Source organism: Pleurodeles waltl, chromosome 11 (genome assembly GCF_031143425.1).
Source record: "Pleurodeles waltl isolate 20211129_DDA chromosome 11, aPleWal1.hap1.20221129, whole genome shotgun sequence".
NCBI classification, from domain to species: Eukaryota; Metazoa; Chordata; class Amphibia; order Caudata; family Salamandridae; genus Pleurodeles; species Pleurodeles waltl.
The window spans coordinates 986507296-986535197 of record NC_090450.1 but is presented as its reverse complement, the minus strand read 5'-3'; the positions used below and the strand labels follow the sequence as shown (position 1 = coordinate 986535197).

Genomic DNA, 27902 nt, shown 5'->3' with positions numbered 1-27902 from the left:
AAACATTATTATGCACTGTGAAATAGTCTGTGTGTCTCAGCCACCCTCCTTCATCCGTTCACACCACTTTCCTCAGCAGTCTCTCTGTTTACTTCTGGTTTACCACCGACCTCCACAAATCCAAGCAGACATGCCAAAGACTCGAAAAGAAGTAGCGCCAAGATCAGACACTGGACAACCACACAGCCTTCAAAAACGCCATCCACAGACACCACCAACTCATCTGTACCACCAAGAGAACCGCCTTCAAAGAAGGCATCAACAACACACACAGCCACAAGGAGCTCTTCAACATCGTGAAGGGACTCTCCAACCCCAGCTCCAACGACATCCCGCCATCACAAGACCTCAGTGACTCCCTAGCCTCCTACTTCCTCCACAAATCCAAGCAGACATGCCAAAGACTCGAAAAGAAGTAGCGCCAAGATCAGACACTGGACAACCACACAGCCTTCAAAAACGCCATCCACAGACACCACCAACTCATCCGTACCACCAAGAGAACCGCCTTCAAAGAAGGCATCAACAACACACACAGCCACAAGGAGCTCTTCAACATCGTGAAGGGACTCTCCAACCCCAGCTCCAACGACATCCCGCCATCACAAGACCTCAGTGACTCCCTAGCCTCCTACTTCCACCGCAAGATCGCAGACATCCACGACAGCTTCAGCACTCAGCCCCCCCCCCTCGGCAACCACCAACACCGCAGACCCACCACCGACCAGCCTCCTGCTCTCCTGCCCCATCGAAATCATGAACACCATCCACTCCGGCTCACCATCAGACCCCTGCCCTCCCCACATCCTCAACAAAGCAAGCTACATCATTGCACCCAACTCCGGAAGATCATCAACAGCTCCTTCGAGTCTGCCACCATCCCAGAGAGCTGGAAACACACCGAGATCAACGCCCTCCTCAAAAAACCCAAGGCGGACCCAAAGGACCTCAAGAACTTCCAGCCTATCTCCTTGCTCCCCTTTTCGGTGTCATCGAGAAGGCTGTCAACAGAGAACTGACCCGCTTCCTTGAGGAGAACAGCACTCTGGAACCTTCCCAATTTGGATTCCGCAGTAACCACAGCACCGAAACTGCCCTCACTGCCGCCATTGACGACATCAGAACCATAATGGACCACAGCAAAACCACAGCCCTCATCCTCCTGGACCTCCCAGCCATGTTCAACACCATCTGCCACCACACCCTACGCACATGCCTCAGCAATGCAGGAATCCGCGACAGAGCACTGGACTAGGTCACCTCCTTTCTCATCAGCAGAACTCAGAGAGTCCGCCTCCCTCCTTTCCGCTCTGAAGCCACCAGAATCATCTGCGGTGTACCCCCGGGCTCGTCCCTCACCCGACCCTCTTCAATGTCTACATGGCTATGCTTGCTAACATCGCACAACCTCAACATCATCTCATATGCAGCTGATCCTCTCCCTCACCAAGGACTCCGCCAAAACCAACCTCCACGAAGGAATGAAGGCCATTGCCGAATAGATGAAGAACAGCTGCCTCAAACTCAATTCCGACAAGACGGAGGTCCTCATCTTCGTCTTGTCGGAATTGAGTTTGAGTCAGAGGTCCTCATCTTCGGCTCCAGCCCCTCCACATGGGATGACTCCTGGTGGCCTGCACTCTTGGATTCGCACCGACTCCCACCAACCACGCACGCAAACTAGGATTCATCCTGGACTCCTCACTATCCATGACCCAGCAAGTCAATGTCATCTCTGCCTCCTGCTTCAACACCCTCCGTATGCTCCGAAAGATCTACAAATGGATTCCTACGGAAACCAGAAGAACAGTCAACCAAGCCCTCGTAAGCAGCAAACTGGACTACGGCAATGCCCTCTATGCAGGAACCACGGCCAAACTCCAGAAAAGGCTGCAACTCATCCAGAACGCCTCTGCACGCCTCATCCTGGACCTCCTCTGCCACATCACATGCCACCTGAGAGACCTGCACTGGCTCCCTGTCAACAAGAGAATCACCTTCAAACTCCTCACCCACGCTCACAAAGCACTGCACAACACCAGACCAGAATACCTCAACAGACGGCTCTCCTTCTACACCATGACCCGACAGCTCTGCTCCGCCGACCTCGTCCTTGCAACCGTCCCACACATCCGCAGAACTACAACCAGCGGTAGATCATTCTCGCATCTCGCCACCAAGACGTGGAACACTCTTCCCACCCACCTGCACCAGACCAAGGACCTCCTTACCTTCAGGAGACTTCTCAAGACCTGGCTGTTTAAGCAGTAGCAGAGCCCCAGCGCCACCCCCCTCTGCGCCTTGAGACCCTCACAGGTGAGTAGTGTGCTTTACAAATTCTGAGAATGATTGATTGTTTGAAACTTCCGTCCTTATCCACATCTGGCTGAAATTCCCCATCTGTACATCTAATTTTTCCCCTTCAGCAACCTCTTTTCACTCTCTCCTTCACTTCACCACCCCGAAACACACAACACATCTACTCACTTGTAAGTATTGTATTATTATTTTTTGTTAACTTTCACTATGCCAGTATTTCAGCAGCTGTGTACCTCCCTCACACACTTTTGCATAAATTCTATATTACAATCGGCACATATAACCATTGCTCAGTGCGCTCTGCACAGAGGCCGAGGATTGGATAAGTATGTATTCTGGATAAATTTATGACTCACTAACAGGCACTTTGAGAAGCTCACACTGCCTTCAGCCTCTGCTCTCAATCATGGCTTGTTATAAACAACTCACACAGACATCTAGAGGCGACTCCGTTCAAAGTATAAACTGTACAAAAGTTGAGAGCTGCACGAAGAAAAACTACAGAGACACAACATTCTGAAAAAAGCAAACACTTGTAGGGGATGCAAGATTAAGAAAAATGCGTGAACTATAAACAGGAACGAGATCATTGACTTGGGATTACTTAACTTTCTTACAGTCATTGTTAAGAAATTGACCAGTGTTTTCCCTGTAAAGTTAAGGATGTGAATATAGGGCCCGGTAGGGACCCGTTTCAATTATGGTTTTTAATTACTGCTGGGTCCAACACCCAGTGAGACCTGGCCCACTAAAAGCCCTGGGAATCAGTACGGAATGATACCACCCGTTTCCTCAGTATCTCCCTTCTCAATATAGTGACGATCACGAAAAGGGAAGTGTTGTGAGTTCACAGTATGACTTCCCAAGGAAGGTACTGTGGCACAGGCTGGTCCATGCCTTTGGAGGGTCCTGTGTGTGGTTGGTGTTAGTGTACCGCGACAGATGCTCATCGGTCCATTGGAATTCAAGTGCACCACATGATGAGACGAGGCAAGACCACATTTGAGGAGGACAGTGAGCAATCTTTAGGAGCTCTGGCTGAAGGTATTCCACAGAGTTCATGGAGTCCAAGGCCAGAGGAGATTGCACATGGCTCCTCCTAGCGCTGAGGTCAAGGTGATGGATAGCAGTCTTCTGACAATGTGCGGCATCAGGTAAATGTGGACTTTCTGGAGCAGGCCAGGTGGAGCCGGAAGAAGTGAGTCTTGTGGTTGTGGAGTGTAACAGTAGAACGTGGTCGTGAGAGAGACTCACCCATCCCTTGGCTTCCAAACCTGAGAATCAGAGGGGAGGTGCTAGTTATATAGACCTGGGCAGCATGAAGTGGGTAATAAGTTGATACTGGATAGGGGTAGCTCTGGAAATGTTGAAGAGCGGCTATGTGAACCTCCTGGTTCACTTAGGAAGAGAGCTATGACTATCTCCGTGGACACCAGAGAGAGAAACAAGACTGTGGTGTTCAAGGGTTTCTGGAGCCATGGGAAGTCAAAACATCACCTGCCTGGCATTTGTCCAATTGTAAAGTTAAAATAGGACATTGAGGTAATTAATCAGCTGAGTTATTTGGCACTCATGGAGCTTGTATTATTCTATGTGCCTTGTTTCCCACTAAGCCTTAGGTTCATTAGTCTGGGGAACAGTTTGGTTGATGATTCTCGTTTATTCACATGTAACATACACCTCTTATGGATAAAGCAAGCGTGAGGTTAGTACGTTTCCATGAAAGTGGACATCTGTAGTTTGGAAAGTTTAAATTATCCACCTGTAAGTTGTTTTGGGAGGGCAGCATTGAGCATTTACTTTTGAGACTGTAGTGGGTTCGGGTTATGAATTGGATGGGATATGGTTGTAAAGATTCCCAATACACCAGGTGCTGTTCGTAAGTGCTCTTTATTTTCTTCTTAATAAGTGATTAATGTTTTTCTATATATTTTTATGTCCATAGGTAACGTCCCAGAGTCTCCTTGATCTCTATTTCAGGGGTAATACGTGGTCTTCTTCTTCTAGGTTTGTCTCTTCCGGACGTCAAGACCACAAGGTGGCCGGCAGTCTAGGTAAAGTTGGACCTCTCCGTTCCAGGATATTGGTGGCCGGTCCCCAGCGAAAACGGAAAAAAACAGGTAAGTGTGGGTTTTCGGTGAATGCTTTTTATAATAGGGTTAGTATGCGGGTGTGTGAGGTCACAGGGTATGGTCTAGGCCGTGCAGGGGTGGGGGTGAGCGGGTCAGGGCCTTTACGTGCACCACAAGTCTCCCAAGTGATCGTAGTATGTTTCTACTGCGGTCAAATTCTCTTTATTTTATTAGAAGGTGGTTTCTCTCACCACTCCCTTCCCGTGGGTAGGGATATGTGTATGCAATTTTAAAGAATCCCTCCCTACGTACCCCTCTCACTCCCGCTTCGGTTCCACCTAGGAAAGAAATTTACCTGAAGACACGATCGTACCTGTGTCAGCCACGCACCTCCAGGGACGTGGCGGCTCCGGTCGCGTCTCTCTTTGGTCTCCGTTGACGTCTCTGTTCTTCCGTCAATGCTCCTCCGTATCTCTCGATCCCCTCCTTCTTCCTCTGGTTCCGTGTTCTCTTCCTCCTTTGGCTCCGCAACCTCTCTCCTCTCCGGCTCTCCACACCCACTCTCTTTCGGCTCCGTTTCTTTTAGCGTTGGCGCGTCTTCAACCCGGATATCCGGGTTGAGCATCACTTCCGGGTGTTCGTCGTCCCAATGTGTACCCCTGGGGCACCCCTCGGACGTCTCAGGGGCGCGTATTGTAGCCGTGGCGGTGACTGCCTGGTTACAGACTCCATATATTTAGATGATGGACTCTATTATGCTGTGTGAGGAAGAGGGTGTAGTATACATCTGCACACTGTTGTGTAGATACATGCTAGTTGTATGTGTCCATGTGTCACAGACTTGGGTAAGAGTAGTACCCTGTTATGAGAGATACACCTGTGTGAGTTTGTGCGAACTGGGCAAAGGGCAGTCGCCTGTCACAAGCAGCTTTGTGGGAGTGTACCCCATAGCATGCAAAGTGAGGAAAGAGCAGTACCCTGTCGTGAGAGGCTGCAATGGGCAGTATCCTATGGGTGCAATGTGAGAGAAGAGGAGGACTGTGTTGCTAGCGGTTGCAAGGAGGAGTTTCAAGTGGAGTGAAAATGCAGGGAAGTTTAGCCTCAGAAGGCGTTGAGGGATAGCCACAAGTTTTGCCTGAGTGTTGTGGGTGAGAGCCACAGGTTTTGCCTGAGTGTTGTGGGTGAGAGCCACAGGTTTTGCCTGAGTGTTGTGGGTGAGAGCCACAGGTTTTGCCTGAGTGTTGTGGGTGAGAGCCACAAGTTTTGCCTGTGTGTTGCGGGTGATAGCCACAAGTTTTGCCTGAGTGTTGAGGATGACAGCCACATGTTTTGCCTGAGTGTTGTGGAGGATAGCCACAAGTTTTGCCTGAGTGTTGTAGGCGAGAGCACAAGGTTTGCCTTAGTGTTGAGGATGATAGCCACATGTTTTGCCTGCGTTGTCATTCTTTACAAATGGGAAGATTTGACAGGTCTGTGGGACAGAAGGCTGAGTAGGTTTGTGGTTGTTTTGTGGTGTGTTTTATTTGGTTTGCATATAATATAGTGGTCGGTGTGAGGAAGTGGGGTGTTAGTTGGGGTAGGAGGCCCAATCAGGTAATAACCACAATCTTTGTCAGGGTGAATCCTCAAAGTCACTAAATTAACTTGAGGTCCAAGCCCCTGGTAGTTATGGCACAGAGCAGGCAGGCTTAACTTAGAGGAGATCTGAAAAATATTTATGCAATACTAAAAGAGTAATACAGTTAAAATGAAAAACAACATAAATTCACAAAACAATTAGAAAAATAGAGTAAAATCTAATAAACAAAACTACACTAAAATGACAAGAATACAACCAGAGGACCCAGGTATATGAATTGTTAAAGTTTAAGTAAAAAAAGAGTGACTAAGCATAAAGTGACAAGACATTCAATGGTAGCTGTAGAACAGAACCTAGGCACGATAGGTACTGGACTGCGATGGAGAGTGGGTCAAATATACCAACTACGTTTGTTCTGGGCACCTTCGCACTTTAGTACTTTAAGTCCCACACAACCACAGGTGTACACTTCAAAAGGCCACCAGAAAACCAAGGGAGATATTAGGAGACTAACAGGGTGTCAGGCAGAGGCCACACCAGGGTCGAGTCCAGGTCCAGTTGCCACAGTACAGCTGAGAAGTTGCAGGAAAAAGCTTGTTGTGTCCCTGTAGCTTTAACATGAGGTCAGGTTTATGACCTTTAAAGTCCACTTCTTTGGACCGGGTACAAGAGAGATCAGGTCCAGTTTTCAGGGCTCTTCTCAGAGCCAGTCCTCTTTTGTTGTTCCACATGTCGACGTATGCTGCAGTGGGTGCCATATTTATGCCTGGCTAGTGGGTGGGAATGACCTCTGGGGGCACCCATCCAATTGGGACAAAGGTTCCCGGAGCGAATCCTATTCAGCCACACTAAACTGGGGCTCTGAGGGTTGGGTGGGTATGTGGAGAGTGCACTAGATATTACTGGTGTCCTCTCACATCTACTACCAAAATCCTGTTTTAGGCAGTCCCTGTACCCCAACAAACTCAGAGAAAGAAGTCTGGTAAAATCAGAGCTGAAGTTTACCAACCAGACACTGGATACGAAAAAGTGTTTTGACATTCAGATTTACTTCTTTGAAGTGCACCTCAAATATTATAGGTAAACCCAGCAGACCAGTCAAACAGGCTGACGCTGTAAAGCCAAAGAGTCCCACTGTGGTTGTGGCCTGACTGGCTGGCAAGAAAATAGAAGGGCCCTACCCAAGTGTCAGCCAAAATCTGCCAGTGACAGGGGAGGCCTCTTTGAAGTGTATGCCCTGTGTCATATGAAAACCCCAGCAGATCTGTCAAGCAGGATGTGCCATTCAAGCAGGACTTCACACTTAAGCCAAAGAGGATCCTCTCAGCCTCTCCTACATATTCTATCAGGTGGGCCACCCTGGCGCATTCGGGTCAGCCTATTGTTCGCTCCTGGGAGCAGTTCACACTGCACTAGAGGGGCACAATCAGCTGCCAGGTGACCGCTGGAAGGCACTGGAAAGCCTTAGACAGGCAAAAAGTAACTTTTTTAAAAGTACCTATTCTAAAATATTGATAACAGTTCACATTTTACCCAAAAAATTGGGCTAGTAATAAATATTTAAAAAAGTTCAATATGAATTCTGTAGCTGTTTCCTCCGTTGAGGTAGTAAATTGAATATTGTTTCCGAGGGATTTCCTATGGAACAACTAACCTGGCTACAGTGAAACAGACTTTTGGGCCTTTTTGCACTATAAGCAGATGTCTAACATTAAGGGGGTCATTACGACCCTGGCGGTCGGTGGTAAAGCGGCGGTAAGACCGCAAACAGGCCGGCGGAAAAAAAAAATGGAATTATGACCGCAGCGGTTACCGCCGCGGTCATCCACCACTTCACCATTTCGACCGCCATGGCGGTGAAGACCGCTGGGCTGGAGATTGCGGTCTCCAGCCCGGCGGTCGTCACTAGACCGCCGACGGTATCAGGACCCTGCATACCGCCATGGATCTCGGGTGGTTGGGTATCACTTCCCTGGCACTGATAGGCGTCTCCCCCACCCCCGCCACCCCCCACAAATCCTCCCCCCACATCCCCCACACCCCTGCCACCCCCCCAAAGGTAGCATAACCCCTCTCCCCACCCAAACCCCGAACATGCACATATGCACACCCCCACACGCACACACCCCCAACATGCACATATACACAGCCCTACACGCACACAAACACCCCAACAACAAATACCTGCAAACATACAAACAGACATGCACACCGTCTGACCTGCACACATTTCCCATACATACAACACCCCCCGCACGCATACACTCACTCACCCCCTCTACACTCTCACACGCACACCCCCATGCATGCACACAACACACAACACCTCCCCACCCCCTTCCCTAACGGACGATCAACTTACTTTGTCCGTTGATCCTCCGGGAGGGGACGGGATCCAGGGGGGCAGCTCCGCCACCAGAACACCGTCACCAGAACACCGCCACACCGCATCATGGGACGTGATTCAGTGGGCGGTGTTCTGTTGACGTGGCGGTGGAGGTTGAGCAACCTCCACTTTCCCGCCATCCGCCAGTATGGCTGCTGGCGGCTTTCCGTCCGAAAAAGGACGGCGGGCTGCCAGCGGTCATAATACGTGGCACGGAAGACCGCCACCACTGGCGGTTTTCAGCGCGGCGGTACCTCGGCGGTCTTGCGAAAAGACCGCTGAGGTCGTAATGACCCCCTAAATGTTTACATGTCCTGTTTTGAAACACCATGCACTCTACCTTATAGGCATGTAAGGGCAACTTATGAGTGTCTTAATAACATTTAAAAGGAGGGCTTAAGCCTGCCAAAAGGGGTTATTTTGACTGGTCAAATGTGCAGTTCAATCCTGTACAGCCAGGCCATTTGTGGCATGTCTGCAGTCATGTTTATATGGTCACTATAGGTGGTGGCACAATGAGTGCTGCAGTCCACTAGTGGCATTTAACTTACATGTCCTGGGGACACTATAGTACCACATGCTAGGGACGTTTATGTGAGTTTACTATGCCAAACAGGAGTATGCCAACTATATAATATTGAAACAGGACCTTTACCATTGGTTAGCAGAGTTTTGCAGTCTGCAAAAGCAGTCAAGGCAAAAATCGGAGGTGGCATCACCCAAAAGATGGTCATTTCCAGCACCCAGTGTGAGTTTGAATGGTATTGTCTGAGCTCTTGTGTGTTCTTGGTGCGTACTTCTTTACCTGCTGATATGGTTTATTGTCAATGGTAATATTGCTGGACTGCGCTAGAGTTTGATTGTTATGTCAATTTTTTTGTATGCGCTAATGGAGAATTCCATTGGGTGTGGAAGATATCCAGAATTTTTCTCTGGTGCGGTTCCTAGTGGATGGTGCTGGGTGCAGATTAAGGGCGAGATGTACAAAGCATTTTCCCGGTCACAAAGGCTTTTTCCTATGTACCAAAGTAAAATGAGACTCTGTAACTTGTTTACCGAATCGCATGTTGCTTTTGTGATTCAGTATTAGGACGGGGTGTGTTTAGGGCGTCCCTTCCTAATACCGAATCGCACTGGCATGTAGGAATGTTTTGCGACCGTGAATGCAGTCGCAAAACACGCCGACTTGCAGACATGGCACACAGGACAATGGCTGCACAAGGCATTGGAGACAATATCTATGTGAGATGCGTGGGGTGGGGCTTCACTAAGCACCCAAGGCCCTAGCTGCACCCGGAGGTGGCTGCTCTAAGAATCCGGGGCCCTATTTGCAGACATGGCACACGGGGATGGCTGCACAAGGCACTGGACACAATATCTATGTGGGAGGCGTGGAGTAGGGTTTCACTAAGCATCGGAGGCCCCATCTGCACCCAGGAAGAGTTTGGTGAACTATGCATGTGAGGCCCTACTTGCTCACAGGAGGGTAACTGCACTAGGCATTGAAGAAAATATCTATGTTGGGGTGCTTCACTAAGCCTCTGAGGTCCTACCTGCCTCTTTGGGGGTGGGGGGCTGTATTTGGCATTTAAGGCCCTACCTACATTCAGTGGCATGGCTGCACTAGACACTCTAGGACTGAGGTATGCCAGCTAGTGAATGGGGAGGAGGATTTGCACTAAGCCTTTGAGCTTCCACCAACACACTCAGAAGCTGCACCAAGCACTCTAGACCCCCCCTTGGATGCATAGTGTGGGGGGGGGGGGTGAGGTGCTGAGCATTGGATCTCCAGCCTATGCACTGGGAAGCAGCCGAGGATTGCTGCCCCACATATGCACTAGGGAGATGGAGTACACTGAGCCTCTGTGGTTCTACCTAGGCACTGGGAGCACATAAGGTCTGCTGATCCTACCCAGTGGCGCCTGCCACTGAACAGAGTTGGCGGGGTGAGGGGGGATAAAATAAATAAACACATTTAAAAAAACACTTACCTCTTTCTTTTGGAGACGCGTTCGCATCTCCTCCGTCCTCTTCCCAGCAGCACACAGGCGCACAGCCAATCATGACGCTGCTGTCAGCAGCATGACAGCAGGGTCGTGATTGGTGTGAGCGCCCTGCTTCGGCACTTACAGAGGGAGTGAAGGCCTGTGTACTTTCTGCAACTGGCTGGGAAATACTGCTGGGTGGCGAAATGCAAAGTGTGCATGTCTGTTTGGCTGGCCGAACACAGAAGGGCAAACAGACATGCGCACTTATTGTGCACATTAAACTACTCCTCCTGTCGTCATCCAGCCTCACCCCGCCCCACCATAACCCGGTCCCCAGGAAAAATAAAATTATAATATCGCTTAATTATTATAATTATATTTTTCCTTCCCCTTCTACTTGAAAGCTGCAGGGTAACGCTCCTCCACCTTAGTGGAGGAGCCACCCCTGACCCTACCTATGCATTGGAAAGGCTGTGCCAAGTATTTGAGGTACTACCTGTGGACTGTGAAGCTGCAAGGGCATTGCAGGTCCTTCCTATGCATGGGGGCGGGGGCAGTGAACCTTTGAGGTCCTACCTAGAAATTGGGAAACCTCAGTGAGGAGTCTGGAGTACGTACCATAGAACTTCCTCATCTATCACAGCGTTCACAAACGAGACACCTCTTTATTTTGAAGTATTTTTACTGTGCCAACTGGTCATCAAAGTAGATTTGGAGATAGTTATTTATAAATCTGTTTTTATTACCATGTTTATTGGTCCGATTGCAAGAATGCAGGAGAAGGATCTGAGATACTTCTGGAGTGTTGAAGACATCTTTTGTTAGCAGTACGTGTAGGTAATACTGCCTTTCATTGAGTAACTAGCTCAGAACTTTAAATCTAGAGGCAGAGACCAGAGGCTACAATGACAAATGAGACACGACTTCTGATATAAGAAGAATTAAGATATAAGAAGATATATGCTATGTTCCTGCCACTTAAGAGGAAGCCGGAAATACCCAAATTAATTGAGTTAAAGAAAGTATCTAATTGGGAATGTATTTAAATACTACCTTGTGGATTCAGAGAGATAGCAAGCTCTTCTCCCGGGGTACAGCTGGAAAATCCTGCACCCGTGTAGCTACTGAAAATTGCCAACATACGTCCTGTTCCCCATAGGCTGTGCGTGGGCAGGATCCACACACAAACATGGGTGGGGTGAACACAGGGTGCAAAAAAAAAATGCAGTACCCCTTACCCCGCCAGTAGTCTCACAAATGTTGAGCCCACTGGGGAAAAAGTAAGAAAAAAAATGCAGCATGGTGAGTAGCTATTACACACTGCAAGGACCTTCACCTACACACTGATTGCTAAGAAACCTTTGTCAGTTCTATCACTGGGGAGCCATGGAGGTGGTCAAAGAACATGTTTTAGTTCAAGTCGGGTTCTGTATAAAATGTTTGATGGTCACTGTGAAGGCCTGTTCACACAACTCCAATTCATCACACAATAAACAAGCATTTGCAATGCAATAGGTCTAGCATTTTCTTGAGTTAGAGCTATTGGCACTGTAAATTCAGAACTGGACTTTTCTTGCCACATACATTGGTCAATCCTGTCTCAATTTTGTCTTTTCCTGCCATGTTTTGGTGGTCACTGCCGGCTACTGACAGCAGAAATCATAAGCCCTTGAGGAGAGATGAGAAGATGAATTCACTACCTCGCGTTGTGTAAATGTCTGGACATTAATTGGAAAATAAGGCTTGAAAAGTATTTTCTTTTCATTTTAACAGCATGAAAAGTCTTGTAGGCATTCTTGCCTCGCATTTTAACAAGCAGAGCAGCCTGAGAAGATTTATGGCCCCAATAAAGGAGATAAGTAATGCCCTGTGTGCGATGTAGAGAGTGCTAGCAGGGAGGGGCCCTGGAGAGAGAGAGAGACTCGAGATGCGAGGCTAAGCAAGTTTCACACAATTGCTTCTAAGGCTTGGTTACATTCTACCGGAAAGGGCATATTGTGGCTTTCATGAGCAGTGAGCTAAAGAATCTGGTGGTTTTTTTTTGCAAAATAAGCTTATTTTAGGAGCCATAGGTAAACGAGGACAGCACTGGAATAAAGTCGAACAAATGTCAGCTACATGGGAGGAGATTGGAGGAACGGAATGCTGCAATAAAACGCAGGCAGCTACCAGCCTAAAACACCCACAGTGAAAAGGGGGCACCAAAGAAATAACAAAAATAGTCAGTCACAGCAACAGATAAAGAAACCAAAGTGGAATCATACAGTAGTTGGTCACTGCTCTGAAACAGAAAAAGGAGGGAGAAAAAGGCAGAACTGGCCACTAGTGAGCAATAATTTTTAAAGGACACTGCAATCAACAAATTAAATCGCTTTAAGGCATAATAAGTATACTAAAAGTATACACGAGGTCCAAAGCTTATGAACAACCTAAAAATGGGGAGGTAAAAAAAAAACACACACATACCTTTCCAGAAGACAAACGTAATCCTGGGACAGTTTGATTGTTAATTCTTTATGCAAAAATCCGAAAACACACTAGATTACAGAGCCTAGGATAAAACAGGAGCAAAAGAGTCACATGTAAGTAAGACAAATACAACAGTCACCGAACTACAAAAGAGAGAAGACAGGCTCATAGTTGAGAGCAGTTTTGCTGAATTCACTACAAACTTGGGAAACAGTAATTCTTAATTAAACATACTACAAACGTTGGTTACCTACACCCATACTTCAATCCCGCACCATTAACTACTCATATCAACCCCTTGGGATGTCTTGGGAAATCTTGGCATATAGGATGGAGAATAACCCTTTTATTTATTTTTTAAACAAACACCACCTACTCAGTTGTCAAACGTCCCTTTTAATTTAATTAACTATGACCAACAGATTTATCTGCCCCCACTGCAATTTTTCTCTTTATATCCATGTGCATGTTCTTAATTGAAAAACTTAACTTTGTGTATCCACATTTGATGGTTTCTTTCTGCTTTTTGGGATTAGACCATCACTAGTTAAGAAGAAATGTCAAACTTTACCTAAAAGGCAGTTTCTTTGATGGAGTACATATACCAAGAAGGCCTTCTGTGGGTCACACTGGATCTCAGGCATTTCACAATGTGCCCAGTGCTGGTATTCGCCCTCTTCGCATCTGTACTCGCTTCTTTACCCTTTGAGAACCAGAGGGACACTCTCATTCTGTGCCTCAAGCGTCCCTTCATTGACTGCTCTTCCGAATTACTTTTCCTAATATGTGAAGTAACCGTTCAAACAGACTGTCCTGAGATGCTATGGTTTCCTGGAGTTCAGAAACGAATGGATGACCCATCTGATCTCTTGGAGGACTTTTTCATCAGTTATCAATAAAGACCACTTCTGGAGCCCCAGGCCTTCTGGTCCCCCCCCCCCAAACTCCCTAATATTACAGTACATATGCCTCTGTTTGTTCCCTGTCCTTCTACAGCTGCATTTCGCAGCACTCCGTGGCCTTCCACCCGAGTCTGCGCTCTACAAATCTCTGATTCAGACACATTCCTGCCACGATGATCATACGTACAGTGCTCAGGGTGGAACAAAGTCCTCCCTACAGGTTCCCTAGGCCCTGTGTGTAAGGGATTATGTGGGACATTTTTTCGACTGCTCTGTTTTCCGAATGAGTCAAATGATTTTGATGTCATGCTTGAGGGCAAAAAAGCAACTCTTTTGCACACTTAGGGCCTGAGATCCCGTCACAATCTCCAAAGAAGAAAGAAAACAACAGACAGAAATGCTTCATGAGGTTCAACAAAATGAAATGTTTCTGTGTGGACTGTGTTCTCAGTCACTGGTTATATGGTCTGGCATTGATGATGGATTATCTCCACTCTTCAACTGTTCACCAAAAGTAATAACCCAGATTAATTCAAGCAGTTCATCCATCACTTTATGTATTTCTCAGGAAGTTGCCCTCAGTGGCACAAGTTTGTCTAGACTTGGGTCTCAAGCTCACAGTGTCAGAGTACTAAAGCTGGACCACACTGAGAAGGCCTAACACTGATGAAACACGATTCGTGTTGTTTTGGTTCCTATGCAGCGGTAACATGACCTAACAGTACAGGTTGGACTGCTTCATATGGGATGGGGCTAAGCCTGATCTGCATTCGATTGGGCTGTGTCTAAAATGGCACAAACTATTTTAAAAAAAATGGAATATACCAACTGTAATAACATGTAGTTCGGATTGGTTTCAACTCTACTGGATTACAGTATATCACAAGATGCCCTCAGCGTTAAGGTTACTGCTATTAAGCATGGCCAAAGGCTTCACTGAGTGACTACTGAATACTAGCTTGGTTGCTGGCTGTGCCCAGCGGCTACTGAGCCAGGAGCACCACAGCGTGGACTTGCATGTACTGTAGATGTCGGTACTGGGGAAGGGTGAAATTGAGAGCCACCTCCTTGGCCAGTGACTACAGCCGTGCACAAAGGGTACTGGATCATAAGGTTCAAGAAAATTCCAGGCAGTTGACGAAGTATAACATTATAAAATGTCCCAAAAATAACTGCAAAACCTTTGATAAGAAATATTTACATTATGGTTGTTTTCTGATTTACTAATAAAAAACGTAAATTATCGGGGAAAAAAAATCAGTTGAAGTGGTAATAACAGTCTGAACCAAAATATAGAAACACAAAAAGCTCCTTAATTATGTCTAGATGTAAAATCATAACACTTTCAAATGCAGCTATAGATATGACATCAGAGTTTATATAACAAATTACTTCATTGATTACATCACCAAAGGGACACACCACTGTATTTTTCACATCGTTTCCTGGAGTAGGATATACAGTGTTTGTTTTATTTTGAACCTCTGTGACGACATCTAGACACATACACACACACACACACAGAAAAGAATCTCTAGAAACAGCAAATATATACGCAAAGACACAAATATATTTATATATATATGTATATATATATATATATATATATATATACACATATATACATACATGCACAATGCAAGGCAAATAATTTAAAAAAATTCATCACCATGGGGCACAGTTGCTCCTTCATCTTTCTCTCAGTAGCATCAAGTCGGAGACCCCCAAGATCGACTGTCAGGAGAAAGAGCGATCTACCCTCACGGGAGATGTCAGGCATTGACGTCTCAAACCTGACTGAGGTCTCTGAATCTCCCCACCACCAATCCTGGGTCTCTTACATACCCTAAGCCAGAGAGGAGAATTCTATAAACTCCCCCCCCCTCGCTCCGCTATTTGTTATAAAAAAATGCTGGCTACTTCAGGTCAGTTTTGAAAGGAAGACGTCGGAATTGGCCAAGATCCCAAGGTGCCCTCTTCAAAACCAAACCGTTCCCTGCCGTACCATAAACATCATCTTAGCACACTCTTATCAGTCTAAGCACTTGGTGAGAAAGAACATGCAGACACGCAGAATAAAAACATGAGCAAAAAGCACATTGCATAACATGGGCATGAAAAAATACTTGCAGCTTTTACCGAGGCGGTGGATGATGCTAAAATAAAGTCAATCGGCAAAATGAAGCTGGTGGTCACTAATGTGACGCTGTGCTGCTAGGCTAAGTGCAACGTGGAGTCAGTGGTCAAAACACAAATATCATTACACAGCGGTACTGCACCCCAGAATCTGCAAGTAAAGCCTTCATGAATATCTTTCACTTGTGAGTTTAAGTGCAGTATCTTTTTGTCCCTATACAATCTTGGCAAGCACATTTCATCGCGACCATGCTATTGCAGAATGTCAGCCAGATGTAATATCCGTGAGGATATCTACTGCTTCATTACATAAATAAGAAGAATGCTTCCATATATTTTCTTGGAGGACATATAGGGAATGACAGTAGTACTGCAGGTTTGAGTCTCCATGAAATCTCTAGAAATGCATCCATTTGCTGACAGATCAAATGCAACCATTTGTTTCAACCTAATGTCTTTGGGGAGATCATTGACAAAAATCTCTTTTGTCTATCATTTTTTCTGGGCTGCATACACTACTTATTAACACATGGATATTTCTGCATTTAGACCACGGTGTAGTACTGCTCCTTGACGTTCTGTACTCTAGGTTTGATGAAACATTAGTGAATAAAACATTTGGCGGTTACGTGTAATCTGTGCCTCCGGGAGTACAACTATATCACAGAGACTTTTAAAAGCTACACTGACTCACTGTACCTCAGCAGGTCTTGATCAAGATTTTATGTACTGTCACTATTGTCAAGGACTCTCTTATTTGTTGAAGAAGATTCAGAAGTAATGGCAGATTCAGGATTCCTGTTCACCATCATTACTTATCAATTGTTTATTATAAGTCACAACCAACTGGTGAAAGAGTAGATGGAGCCTCGTGTGAGCGCAGTGCCCTTTGAGTACAATATCGTCCTATATCAAACTATATGTGGCACAGAAAAGTGGGTGTGTGTGTACTAAGGTGGTAGGATTAGCACAGAATATAGGGCCTGATTCTGACCCCGGCGGTAAGGAACCGCCGGGGCCAGGGTCGGCGGGAGCACCGCCAACAGGCTGGCGGTGCCCCGCAGGGCATTCTGACCGCGGCGGTTTTGCCGCGGTCAGAAGTGGAAAACCGGCGGTCTCCCGCCGGTTTTCCGCTGCCCATTAGAATCTCGAGCTGCGCCGCCATGGGGATTCTGACTGCCCATACCGCCATCCTGTTCCTGGCGGTTCTCCCGCCAGGAACAGGATGGCGGTAAGGGTTGTCGTGGGGCCCCTGGGGGCCCCTGCAGTGCCCATGCCAATGGCATGGGCACTGCAGGGGCCCCCGCAAGAGGGCCCCAAAAGGAATTTCACTGTCTGCTTTGCAGACAGTGAAATTCGCGACGGGTGCAACTGCACCCGTCGCACCTTCCCACTCCGCCGGCTCAATTCTGAGCCGGTGTCCTCGTGGGAAGGGTTTTTGCACTGGGCTGGCGGGCGGCCTTTTGGCGGTCGCCCGCCAGCCCAGTGCAAAAGCCAAAATACCCTCAGCGGTCTTGCGACCGCGGAGCGGTATTTTGGAGGGGGGAAGTCTGGTGGGCGGCCTCCGCCGCCCGCCAGACTCAGAATGACCCCCATAGACTGTTCTAAACCTGTGACATTCTGAACAGGTTTTGGTAGTTAGGTGAAGAAAATTGAGGTACAAAGATAGAATACGTGTTTCCCAGTGTTTTGTGGCTCTTTGGTTAAAATGCAAGAGTTTGAGCATAAGATTATTTTCAAAGAAAATGTCACCCCTGTTACACAAATTCTTTGGGCCTTAGCCATCAGCTTGAGGAAGGAGTTTCAAATGATGTTGGAGGTAATGGTTGCTCTGTACATAATATACGTAGAATCTGGTGAGTGGATGTCCCCCATTGTGTTGCCTAAGAAGAGTAACAGCAAGTTATGTTTATGTACTGACCTAAGAGCTTTGAATAGTTCCATCTTACCCGACAATCATCCGCCTCCTAACAACCACAAGATGATTTCCACTATAGGCGGAACTAGTATATTCCAAACTTAACCTTAAGAATGTATATCAGCAAGTAGAATTGAAATTGGATTTCAGAGTGCCAACTACATTTATTACTCCTTTTGGTTTATTTTGTTTTAAAAGGATGCAATTCAGTTTAGCATCAGCCTCCTGGGTCTTTAGGAGAGCAATATTCTACATCAACAAGTACTTAGATTAACGTGTAAAATGTTTCCAAGATTACATTTTATCTACACTATCGACATGGAGTCTCCTGTACTCATACAGCATTAGGTATATTTATGGGTATTCAAGGAACTCTTGGTTTAAGTGTGGACAAATGCCCCTTCTTTCAAGCAAGAGTAGACTATCCAGGAGTCTCCAGTGCATTTGAAGGGATAGTGCAGAAAGAAGATGTGTGAATAACACTAACACGGCAACATCCCCCGATTGAAGGGAGAAACTGCTGTCTTACACAGAGTTGTGCAAATACTGAGGTAAATTATGGTGGATTTTGCTGACAAGTTGGACGCCTGAGTGAAATAATACAGAAGGGTCAGGATTTCGTGCAGGGAGCCTCTAAATCTACCAAAAATGCTATTGCTTTACATTAAAGCCTTCCTGGGTCAATGAAGAATGTACCATTACAGTGGAAACCAGCTATAAAGGTTGAGTGCTGTTCGATCACAATGTGCACGAACACATTCTTTTCAAAACTGTTTTTAATGGGGGGTTTATTTACAAACAATACCAGTGGTACTTCTCGTGTAAGGCATCCAGAAAACAGTACAGGAGCGAAGTCTTCGTGGTTGCTTAATGACAACAAACATGCAAGACAATGAAATAAGCAACACAGTCATTCAGACAGATCAATAACGGGTGAGAGTTGTGGATGTATTAAGCAGTTACTGGCTAATGAATCAATTTGATTAACTGAGAGGGTGCCCCCGACTTGGGGAAAGGTAGAGCAATCTGGACTCAGAGGAAGACAGGGATACTGTGTTTGGGGGGTGTGGGGTGGAGCTAGGGAAAGGGTTCAACTGCACAGTAGTTGACAAAGGGGGCTGATAGTTGGCTGGGTATGTTCATGGTTGCCCAGGGAGACAATGGTTACCACCGGTAGGGAAAGTCTACAGGATATGGCCTGGCACAGGTGGGCACCCTGAAACAGTTAGTAGAGGATGGACTCAGCTTATGAAGTGGACAGGGGCAAACCATCATCCCAAGTGAGTTGCAGGAAGTGGTCCAGCAGAGCATCCACAGCCATACAAATTGGCTTCTAACGAAGGTGTTGGACCTCCTCATATTGCAGGGCCTCGCCCATGATCTTGCCCCATTTCCACAGCGCTCCGCACCATGCAGCTACCGTTGGGGTCTGATCTGTCCTCCACTGCAGGGCAAGGACTCTTAACAAGAAGGAGAGCCAAGCTGGCAAAGTGTGGCCACATCTTGTGTGTTTCCTACATTTGAAAATGCCGAAGGCGCAGCCCTCCCATGTATTGATGTTGGTAAGCTTAGTGTTGTAAAAAATGCCAGTAAGCGGACATGGCCAGGCAAGACTACAACATATGCCATAGGTCGACAGAGGCTGAATGACGGCAGGGGGAGCAAAAGTGCGCTGTAGGAAGTAGCAGTTGAGTTGATCTAGTGTCAGGTAGGCTCAGTACAAAATGGAGAATTGTATGCTTTTAAATCAGACTTTCAGACACTCGTTGGGCAAATTCTAGAACCTGTTCCCATTCAGTGTCCTGCAGTCCCCTTCCGATATTATCTTCCCATTTGCTCCACAAGGCTGTCAGTGGGATCACAGTGTGTTGCTTTGCATAGCCACAATAGCTGGTGATGCCCTGCCCTAATATGTAGTAGTGTCTGCAGGACAGAGTGCGTTTGAGGTTCCTCGTCCTGTGTGGACCAGAGGACACAGCACGTATTGCGAAGCTGCCGGTATGTGAGATATTGCCCTCGCTGAAGACCCGCTAAGGTATCACCCGCCATGGTCAAGGATTACTCATGCCAGCTCCTCAAGTCAGCAACTGAATAAGGTACAGGGAAGCATGGCAGCATGGCTCTCCTAGTGCAGGAGCATGTGGTGGAATGTGATGCAGGAGACCCTATCTAGACATCTGCGGGCAATAGTGACTTCCATTGACCGTGGGGCCTGAAGAGTGATTGTGGGAAACAGGAAATCCCGGAGCACAGACAGTGACAAGGGAATGGACCAATTGCAAGTCTTCTACTTGAAGCTCCCCGCTAACCACCACTAAACTAAATGAAGTTGCGCCGCTAAGCAGTAAACCTCAAACGATGGGGCTCCGAGCCGCATCGGCCTCTGTCCGCAATTGCAGCTGATTCAGCGCAATACGGTGGAGCTTGTTTCCCCATTTTCCTTGTGTTGGCTAAGCACAAGCTTTTCCAGAACTGTACTTGCGATTTTAGGGCAAATAGGGCTCTCCACAGGTTACCGTCATACAAATCGGCTGGGAGCGATAGAGGCTGCCTTCAAGGTACCAAACTGTGTCACCCCTCCAGGTCAGAAAGTTTCACAATGTGCACGAGCCCATGAATGTATTCAAACATAATAAAATCTCCATTATCAAAACCACAAATAAGGAAACTTGTGAAATGTGGTTTAAACCTAGACTATGACTATGTTCAGATTAAAGTGTAGGGCCATACCTTGAAATTTCATGGCAACGACCAGATGAACAGAAAGATGGGCATTAACCTGTTGGAAGATCCAGGAATTCTGAATAGGGAAACAGAGTGAGAGATGCTGCAAGTGGATAGTGTTATATGTTTATTTTCCCTTATGCTATGAAAGTAAATCTAAATGTTAATTATAGGATTCCTTAAAGACCATAAGAAAAGGTGAAAGGTGAAAGACAAAGAATAAAAAAAGAAAAGAACTTAAAGAAAAGTGAACTGGATTTTCTTTTGATTCCCAAAGACACCTTGTACAGAAAAGTGAACTGAATTTTCTTTTGATTCCTGAAGACCTCTTGTACAGGAATGTGGTCTTTGCCTCCAGAACTTTACCATCCCCCGAAGCATGCTAGGAACTGTTGCTTGCGTATGAACCTGTGATCACTTTAAATATTAAGTTTGGGGAAACAAATGAATCCTCAGAACAGATCATATACCTTTAGTGGCCATCTTATACTGTGGTGGAGGGTTATCTGCTACTGCATCGACAATTCAGCTATGCTCAAAGTTTGAATAGTCTAATTGTGAGGTCAAATATGTACCTGACAAAAACTACTTACCTCATCTGCCTATCTTGTCTGTTTTAAGCTGACATCTTGAGAATGGGGCAAATGAAAGATAAAGAGGTTGATGTAGTCTCAGCACTTCATGAAGTGATGAATCAATTTCAGAGCATTTCAAAACAGGAATGCACAGCTGCAGATGATGTAGATGAACTTTTAAAAATGATTAAAGAATATCTAACAGATGGGTGATTATCTCATTTTGTCACACTGCACGGGAACTGCGCACAATGGAAGACCTGGTCATGAGATTGATAAACGCACTCCAACTGAAGGCATCTGGCCCTCTATTTTACAAAATGGACATCATTATCATATTGGTATGCTTTACCTTAAGAATAGATTGCGAGCATATTTTTGATGTCCTTGCGTCATGGCGTGGATGCCAACGCCTCAATTAGATAATGCGAAAAATGTGCTTTTGATGACAAAAATGTGTCTACTACCCGTCTACCCATGCACCTTGTGCCGCGGCCAGGATAAGCATGGCAACAAATTGTGTTTAATATTGTCAGACCAATCAATGTCTTGCCAAATCATACGTAATTTACTTTGGCGTTAAGAGACTATCACTCAAGGTGTCCTGAAGTCAAATTTGTGGAGGACATCATGACCAAAACTGTTTCGAATTTCTTGTAGGGTATCTTCAATAAAGAGTGTTTCCATGAGTATCTCGTCACAGACAATAGGATGCAAATGGTGTCTGACGACATGAAGGAATTTATTAAAATGTACCACATTAAATACATTATGTTTGCACTATATGATCCGCAGTGCAACAGACAAGTGGAAAGTTTCAACCATTATTTGAAGGACTAGGTCAAGATAGCCGTGCAAACTAACACTTTGTGCATAATACCATAAAAAATTATTTTGGGCTTATCGTATCAGCCACAATTCTACTAGCTCAGTAAGTCTATTTTTCTTCCTCAGAGGCAGACATTTCATGCTATAAATGTGCTCATTGTAGTTGAAGAAGCAGTTGCCAGAATTCAAGTCACACATGGAGATGATCTTCACCAAACAGCTGGTGGCAAAAGGGACAAATGATATGCAATACAAAGTCACAATGAACAACAGCAGATTAGGTGAAATAGTCAGAATCAAACCATCCCATGACTGCATTAAAGGTAAAACCATGTACCCATCCCACATTAGAGTGGTTAAAGTGAACAAGGGACGTGTGATTACTCAAAATGTCAAATGTTGGAACATGAGAAGGGTTGCAAATTTAGCAAATGTCGACAGGTCATATTTTAGGTACTGATAAAATCAAGGACAACAAATGTAGTGAGGACAATGATGTTCCCCTAATGAGGTGTTCAAGGTAGAACAACAGTTATAGAATGGCTGAGTGTTTCAACTTCGGAGAGGTCAGTGTGGATCTCAATGATGATGGTGAAAACCATCACTGATAGAGTGAAGACAAAAAGTAGAGTAAAGGACTTTTGTGGAGGCATCTGCAAGATTAATCTGTCTGTATATAGCATCTCTCACTATTGTTCTTGTGTGCTAAGTTTTATATTATGTTAACATTGTGTTTATCATTACCAGGAGGAATATGTTTTATTGACTTTTGGTCTGCTCAAATGGGACGGTAAATGTCCACTATTCTCTCTCCTCACCTGTTCCCTTAACCTGACGCTCCACCTTTTTTTCATCCTTTTGGTGCGTAGAGCGTTCATGCCGTTTCTGGGCATAGAAATTGGTGACTGGGGACTGAAGGTATGTTTTCCTGAAAGTCTGACAGGAGATGGAGATGCACGGAAGTGATTCCATCCCACATTAAACTTACCTTACAAGAACCATATGCGATCACTCTTCATTACAAGCCACTACTGTAAAAAGCATATTATTGTTCCCACTACACATCTCACTGGGCTGCAGCAAAGAATTCCATCACCTTCAGGAGTCCAGACAAAGCAAAATGAATTGTGTAACAAGAACATTATTCAGGAACCATGAGAACACATTGCCATTCTAAATGCCAGCTATCTTTGGAAAGTAAACTGCTCAGGGACAGCTGCATGAAGTAATTTAAAAGAATAAATGGAGAACCTGAAGAGGAAACAAACACTATTTTCACAGTCTGCTTCACTCTATACACAATACTTTTAACATGAAGCGCACAACAAACAGCAGCCTACTATGCACGGGGAAAAGTAAGTATCACAGTTGTGGAAGGCAAGAGAACTTTAATGGAGAGACGCACGTAGACCATGGGTATGTCCCTTGAAATAGTATCAGCTTCCACCAACCTTCCAATCCCTCCAAAGTATCACGTGAGAGGGCAGTAACCACCACACTGTAGAAATACCATGTACATACCTGCCAGGGATCCAGAAGGAGGCACTATTTTGGTGCACATCCTGGGTAGCAGTGTCTTGTGCACTGCTGACAAATGTTGTGAAAAACAAAGAGCAGTTGGAAACAACCACTCTAGAAATGTGGGCTCTCACTATCAAAAAAACAGAACTACTGATCTGGGTACGAAAATATATGATGCTTTCTGAGACCCTCTTAAATAACTGTGAGTCACTATAGATGTAGTGTCTCTGATTATGCTTTGAGTGTGAAGCCAGATAAGGCCTCAAGCAAGAATATCAACCACAATATTGACAAAGCCAGATCCCTCAGCATAACCAGAACTGCATCAATAAACATGATCAGCTTGTGTTCATGACCTCCAAAGAAAAGGCAGTCTACAGCATCTGAACTCCAAAAAGGGGTCTCTGGAGCATGTAAACCAGGAGCTGAATTTAAGAGCAAACAGAAATGGAGAGAATAGATATCGTAGCATCACAATGCAGTCTGCCATTTGTTTGATATTCTTAAATAAAGAATCTGTGCACTTGGTAAAGCAACATAAAGTGCAACCACGTGTCAGCTCAACTGTGTTTGGCAAATAAAGGACAATGCTTGGAACTTTCAAAGTCTTGATAGTCTGGTTGACTTTGTGGAAGGCTCCTTATCGCTGAACTCCCTTCTGATGCCCCTGGCTTTGATGACTATCGCCCACCAGCACTCATTGATTACAATCAGAAATGAGTCAAACATAATTTGCCAGGGCACATTTCTTACAATGTTGCTCAGCCAGCATTCTCAAAGCATTCTCAAAAGAAGGTGTCTTGGTGAACACCCAATCGTAAAAAGTCTTCTCGGAATCCAGGAACAGTAACACAACGGCTTCTATTTTATGTACACCGTCATAAATTTACAATTCCTGGAGTATTACTATGGGCTTGTCAGTGCAGTATCAAACACGAAGAGTTCTCAGTAGTTAGGAGTCTGATTCGATGAAAAAGGCCCCCCTAAACAGCATTTTGATTATTCAAACTCTAAAGCAGCATAACTTATGTTCACCATCAAACAGCTTTCTAACAACCTTGAATACCCTACTGTAAAACTTCCACTTATGGTTATACGAGCAAAGTACTTGCAATCTTTGTATATGGTCTCCTGGCTTTTCCGGGAATGGCCAGTATGCGGCTACTTTCAAAGTTTTTTAAGTATATCTTCAAACTTTCTAATTCTACAAATAATTGCCACATAAGGCTAGAATTCCATCAGCCTCAGCTAACTCTGCTACTCTTGTTACTTGCCAGCACTCGTGATTACCTAGTGCCCCTCAATTGAAGGCAGCAATTTGATGTGCTATCCTTTCAGCTTCTGCCAGGCACGCCCTCTTGAATTTTTTTTTTAAACTTGCACTTCATACTCTACAGGCTGATAATCTTTGGGTCTCCCCCAACATCTGCGGTACAGACCAAGAAAGTCCATTAAAAACAAGTGAAAGAAATTTCAGGTGCAGCTGATCTCAAAGCCTTTAAGAGCAGATTATTTTCCTTATACACAGTCGATTCCTATAAAGATAATGCTATATAGGCATATTTGGTATCCATGATGTCTAAAAAAAAAAAAGTCAGACACTTTTGCTCGCGGCCTTTTCTAGTTCCAATTCTGGCATTCCAGCAAGCGTGATCTTTGTGTATTCAGTCAAACACTACCTGCCACTTATGCAGCTATAAGAGCGGGTCCCTGACAAACATTGTGTGCATTTGCCCTTACCGCTTACCTATAAGAATTAAATGGATAAGGCCAAGCTTTTTAAAATGGGGCTGCCGTAGGGCCAGTGAGGCTGCTCGGGACACCCTATAGGGGGAAAATGTGCAACCGTCATACGCTCTAGTCAAATTTATGCAACACGCAATCAATGCATTAACCGCAAAGGAGGACTGAAATCTACTACAATTAATTTTAGCTAAACCAGACCACCACTATCCAGCAGTGACATTAAATTGGAACTTATTTCTTTAGAGGATGTTATAGAGTGATTATTTTATACAAGGGTCTGACATTTATTTTTAAAGAATACTGAATTTTGAGATTGCAATGTATTGTGATATTTTAAAGCTATTGTACAGTGATTCATTGTTTAAGAATGTTTTGCTACCCTTGGGTGGACTCTATTGGTCTTTAAGAATATACAAATTATAATATGAATATTAGGGAGTGTTTGCTGTTGTGTGTTGGGGAATCCACCCATTTTGTGGTTTTAATTAACTAAATAAAGGTCTCATTCACTTCATCATGAGTTTGGGTGGAAAGGTTCAGGGATAAGAGATAAGTCCATTTCAGTCTTGGAATTTTTTATCTTCCTACTTTGCAAGAATGAGTTAAACTGGACCACAACCATCAGAGAGAAGAAAGCTTTGTACTGGTTGCCACCAAGTTATCTGCTCCTCTCTCTTGACCTTTTCCCAGGTAACATCAAAACTTTGTGGGTCTCCTCCAACGGTTCATAAACACCTTGATAGAACGAGAGGGGTTGCAAGGTAACCCCCCTTTATGCCTTGCACAGATTTGCTTTCCTGGGGCCAGATCACACATATGGCGCATTTTCATTTTTAGCGCCGGGCGCACCTTTTAAAAGGTGTGCGCAGCACAAACAAGGAAAATGCACCAGATTCGCATGAATGCGCTGCGTCCCAGGGCAGCCGCAAACTCACGCGCCTCTGGGGGCTGCTTTAAAGCTGCTCCGTGTTTCACTGTTCAGGCTGCAGCCCACCTGCATGTTTAAGGGGGATTAGTGGGTAACTGCACCAGCTTGCCAGGGGATGTCTAGAGGATACAAGGGACCCTCCTAACCCCTCCAGTGTCCTGCCATCAGGGGACGCACTGACAGTGGGACACCTTTACCGTCCGTGCACCTCCCGACAGTTTCTTTGCCTCTGCGCCCACGTCTTTAATATGGCACTGGCGCAGAAGCAAAGGGATCCCCTCATTTGCATGAGGCAACGAAATGCGGTGCGAATGAGAGAACATCCTCTGGTAATAGCCCTGGCACAATATGTGCGGCACCTATATTGGTATTACCAGAAGGGGCTGCACAAGCGTATGTGGCCCCATCTGTAATACCAAAGTGCCCGGGGCGTGCAAAGCGGGCGCACATGCCCGTTGCGCACCCGGGGCACGTCTATAATACGGCCCCAGGTGTGAAAACAGCCATCCATGTCTTAGTTTGTAGAGATGAATTCAGCCAATCATGTCAGTTTCCACAGAAATTCTACATGACGCTTTTTAGGTGGTACTGAAATCCATTTTGTACCCTTTTGGAGATAATCAGACCCTCTCTAACTATGGCATTATTTAAGGTGGGCAGCATCTGGCCCTGTCGGCAGATTAATACCCGGCAGAGGGGACGGCGACCTTCTAACCAACCGATGAGCAGCCGCTCCAGAGGCAACCATCCTGTGTCCTGCTCACCTCGTTTGCTTTGCTTGTGATTTCAGGGCAGGAGCTGCAGATGTAGAATGAGCACCATGGACAGGTAATACATTTGAGTGAGGCCAAGTCAATAGGAGGTAAAGCTAATGATGTTGCGGATTGCGTTTCGCATCTCTGCCGCTTCCCTTCCTCCTCTGGTGTAGTCTGTGCCACGTATCTCTCAGCTCCCATTTGTTCTTGGGTGAGGTTCTAGCAGGGCCCTGGAGCCCAGGCTGGAGTCTCATACCCAGAGAAGGCACTCGTGAAGATACTTAGCACTTGATGTATTCGGAGTCTTATTGAGATCGAGAGCTCAGCCCAGCACGTGTGTGTTGACAATAACCACAGCGGAAGCCATGGCTTGATACGCTCAAAAGAGCCCTCCTACCTAGATTCAGTGGCTGATTGAGTGCATCACTCTTCACCAGGCCCAACTAGTCCCAACACATCATCTACCAAACGCCTACTGAAGCAAGCACAGAGCCACTGTACCATTCGGGTTGCCCTGTCTGTGTCCCTGCATGTTTCCCTGCCCTTGAGTATAGCTATGTCAGCCACTGGCATAGGTTGTAACCAGACAGCCTTACCAGCCCTACTTTGAGACCTTCCAAGTTTCAGTCCTGAGCCACCAGGGCCACTGACTTCCCAGCTAGTCCGATCATACCAGACTCACATCAGCAGAGGCTGGAGGTCTCCATCTTAAGGATGAGTACTCAGCAGTTCTTGAAAGAATGGGAGGGCGGTTTCCACCACTCCCAAGCTAAAAAGGTACCCCTCTGACACAATCCATGTGCTAATCTTGGAAAGGGGTTTCATTTCTGTGGATGGGTTTTGGCATCTGCTTCCAAGGTTAGCCAAATTGAGTGTTTTCACCTTCCCTTCACAGCCACACCTGAATGTTTAAAATACTCTATACCCACTAAAGAAAAGAAAAAAAGGGGGGGGGGGGGGGGGGAAGAGAGAAAGAGAGAGTGAGAGTGTGTGTGTGTGTGTGTTTTTTGGTGATAGTGGTGCAGTTCTATCTAGCCTGACAATGTCTATGCTTGA

General features: G+C 45.8%; 1 protein-coding gene across 7 annotated transcripts in view; it reads right to left on the bottom strand.

Moving 5' to 3' along the window:
- Window positions 1-27902, bottom strand: part of GNB1L (G protein subunit beta 1 like) — a 350649-nt gene that overhangs the window by 224496 nt on the left and 98251 nt on the right. For 3 of the 7 annotated variants that reach the window (XM_069215300.1, XM_069215302.1, XM_069215303.1), the window contains exon 3: window positions 12811-12895. The exons of 2 other annotated variants lie outside the window; for them this stretch is intronic. Coding sequence is in view for 1 of the 5 variants with exons in the window: in XM_069215298.1 (XP_069071399.1) it covers window positions 4765-5016 (252 nt within the window). In the remaining 4 variants the exon portion in view is untranslated. Of the gene's footprint in view, window positions 1-4764; window positions 5018-12810; window positions 12896-27902 lie in introns of those variants that run through there. 2 more of the 7 variants (XM_069215298.1, XM_069215301.1) reach the window with 2 other exon arrangements.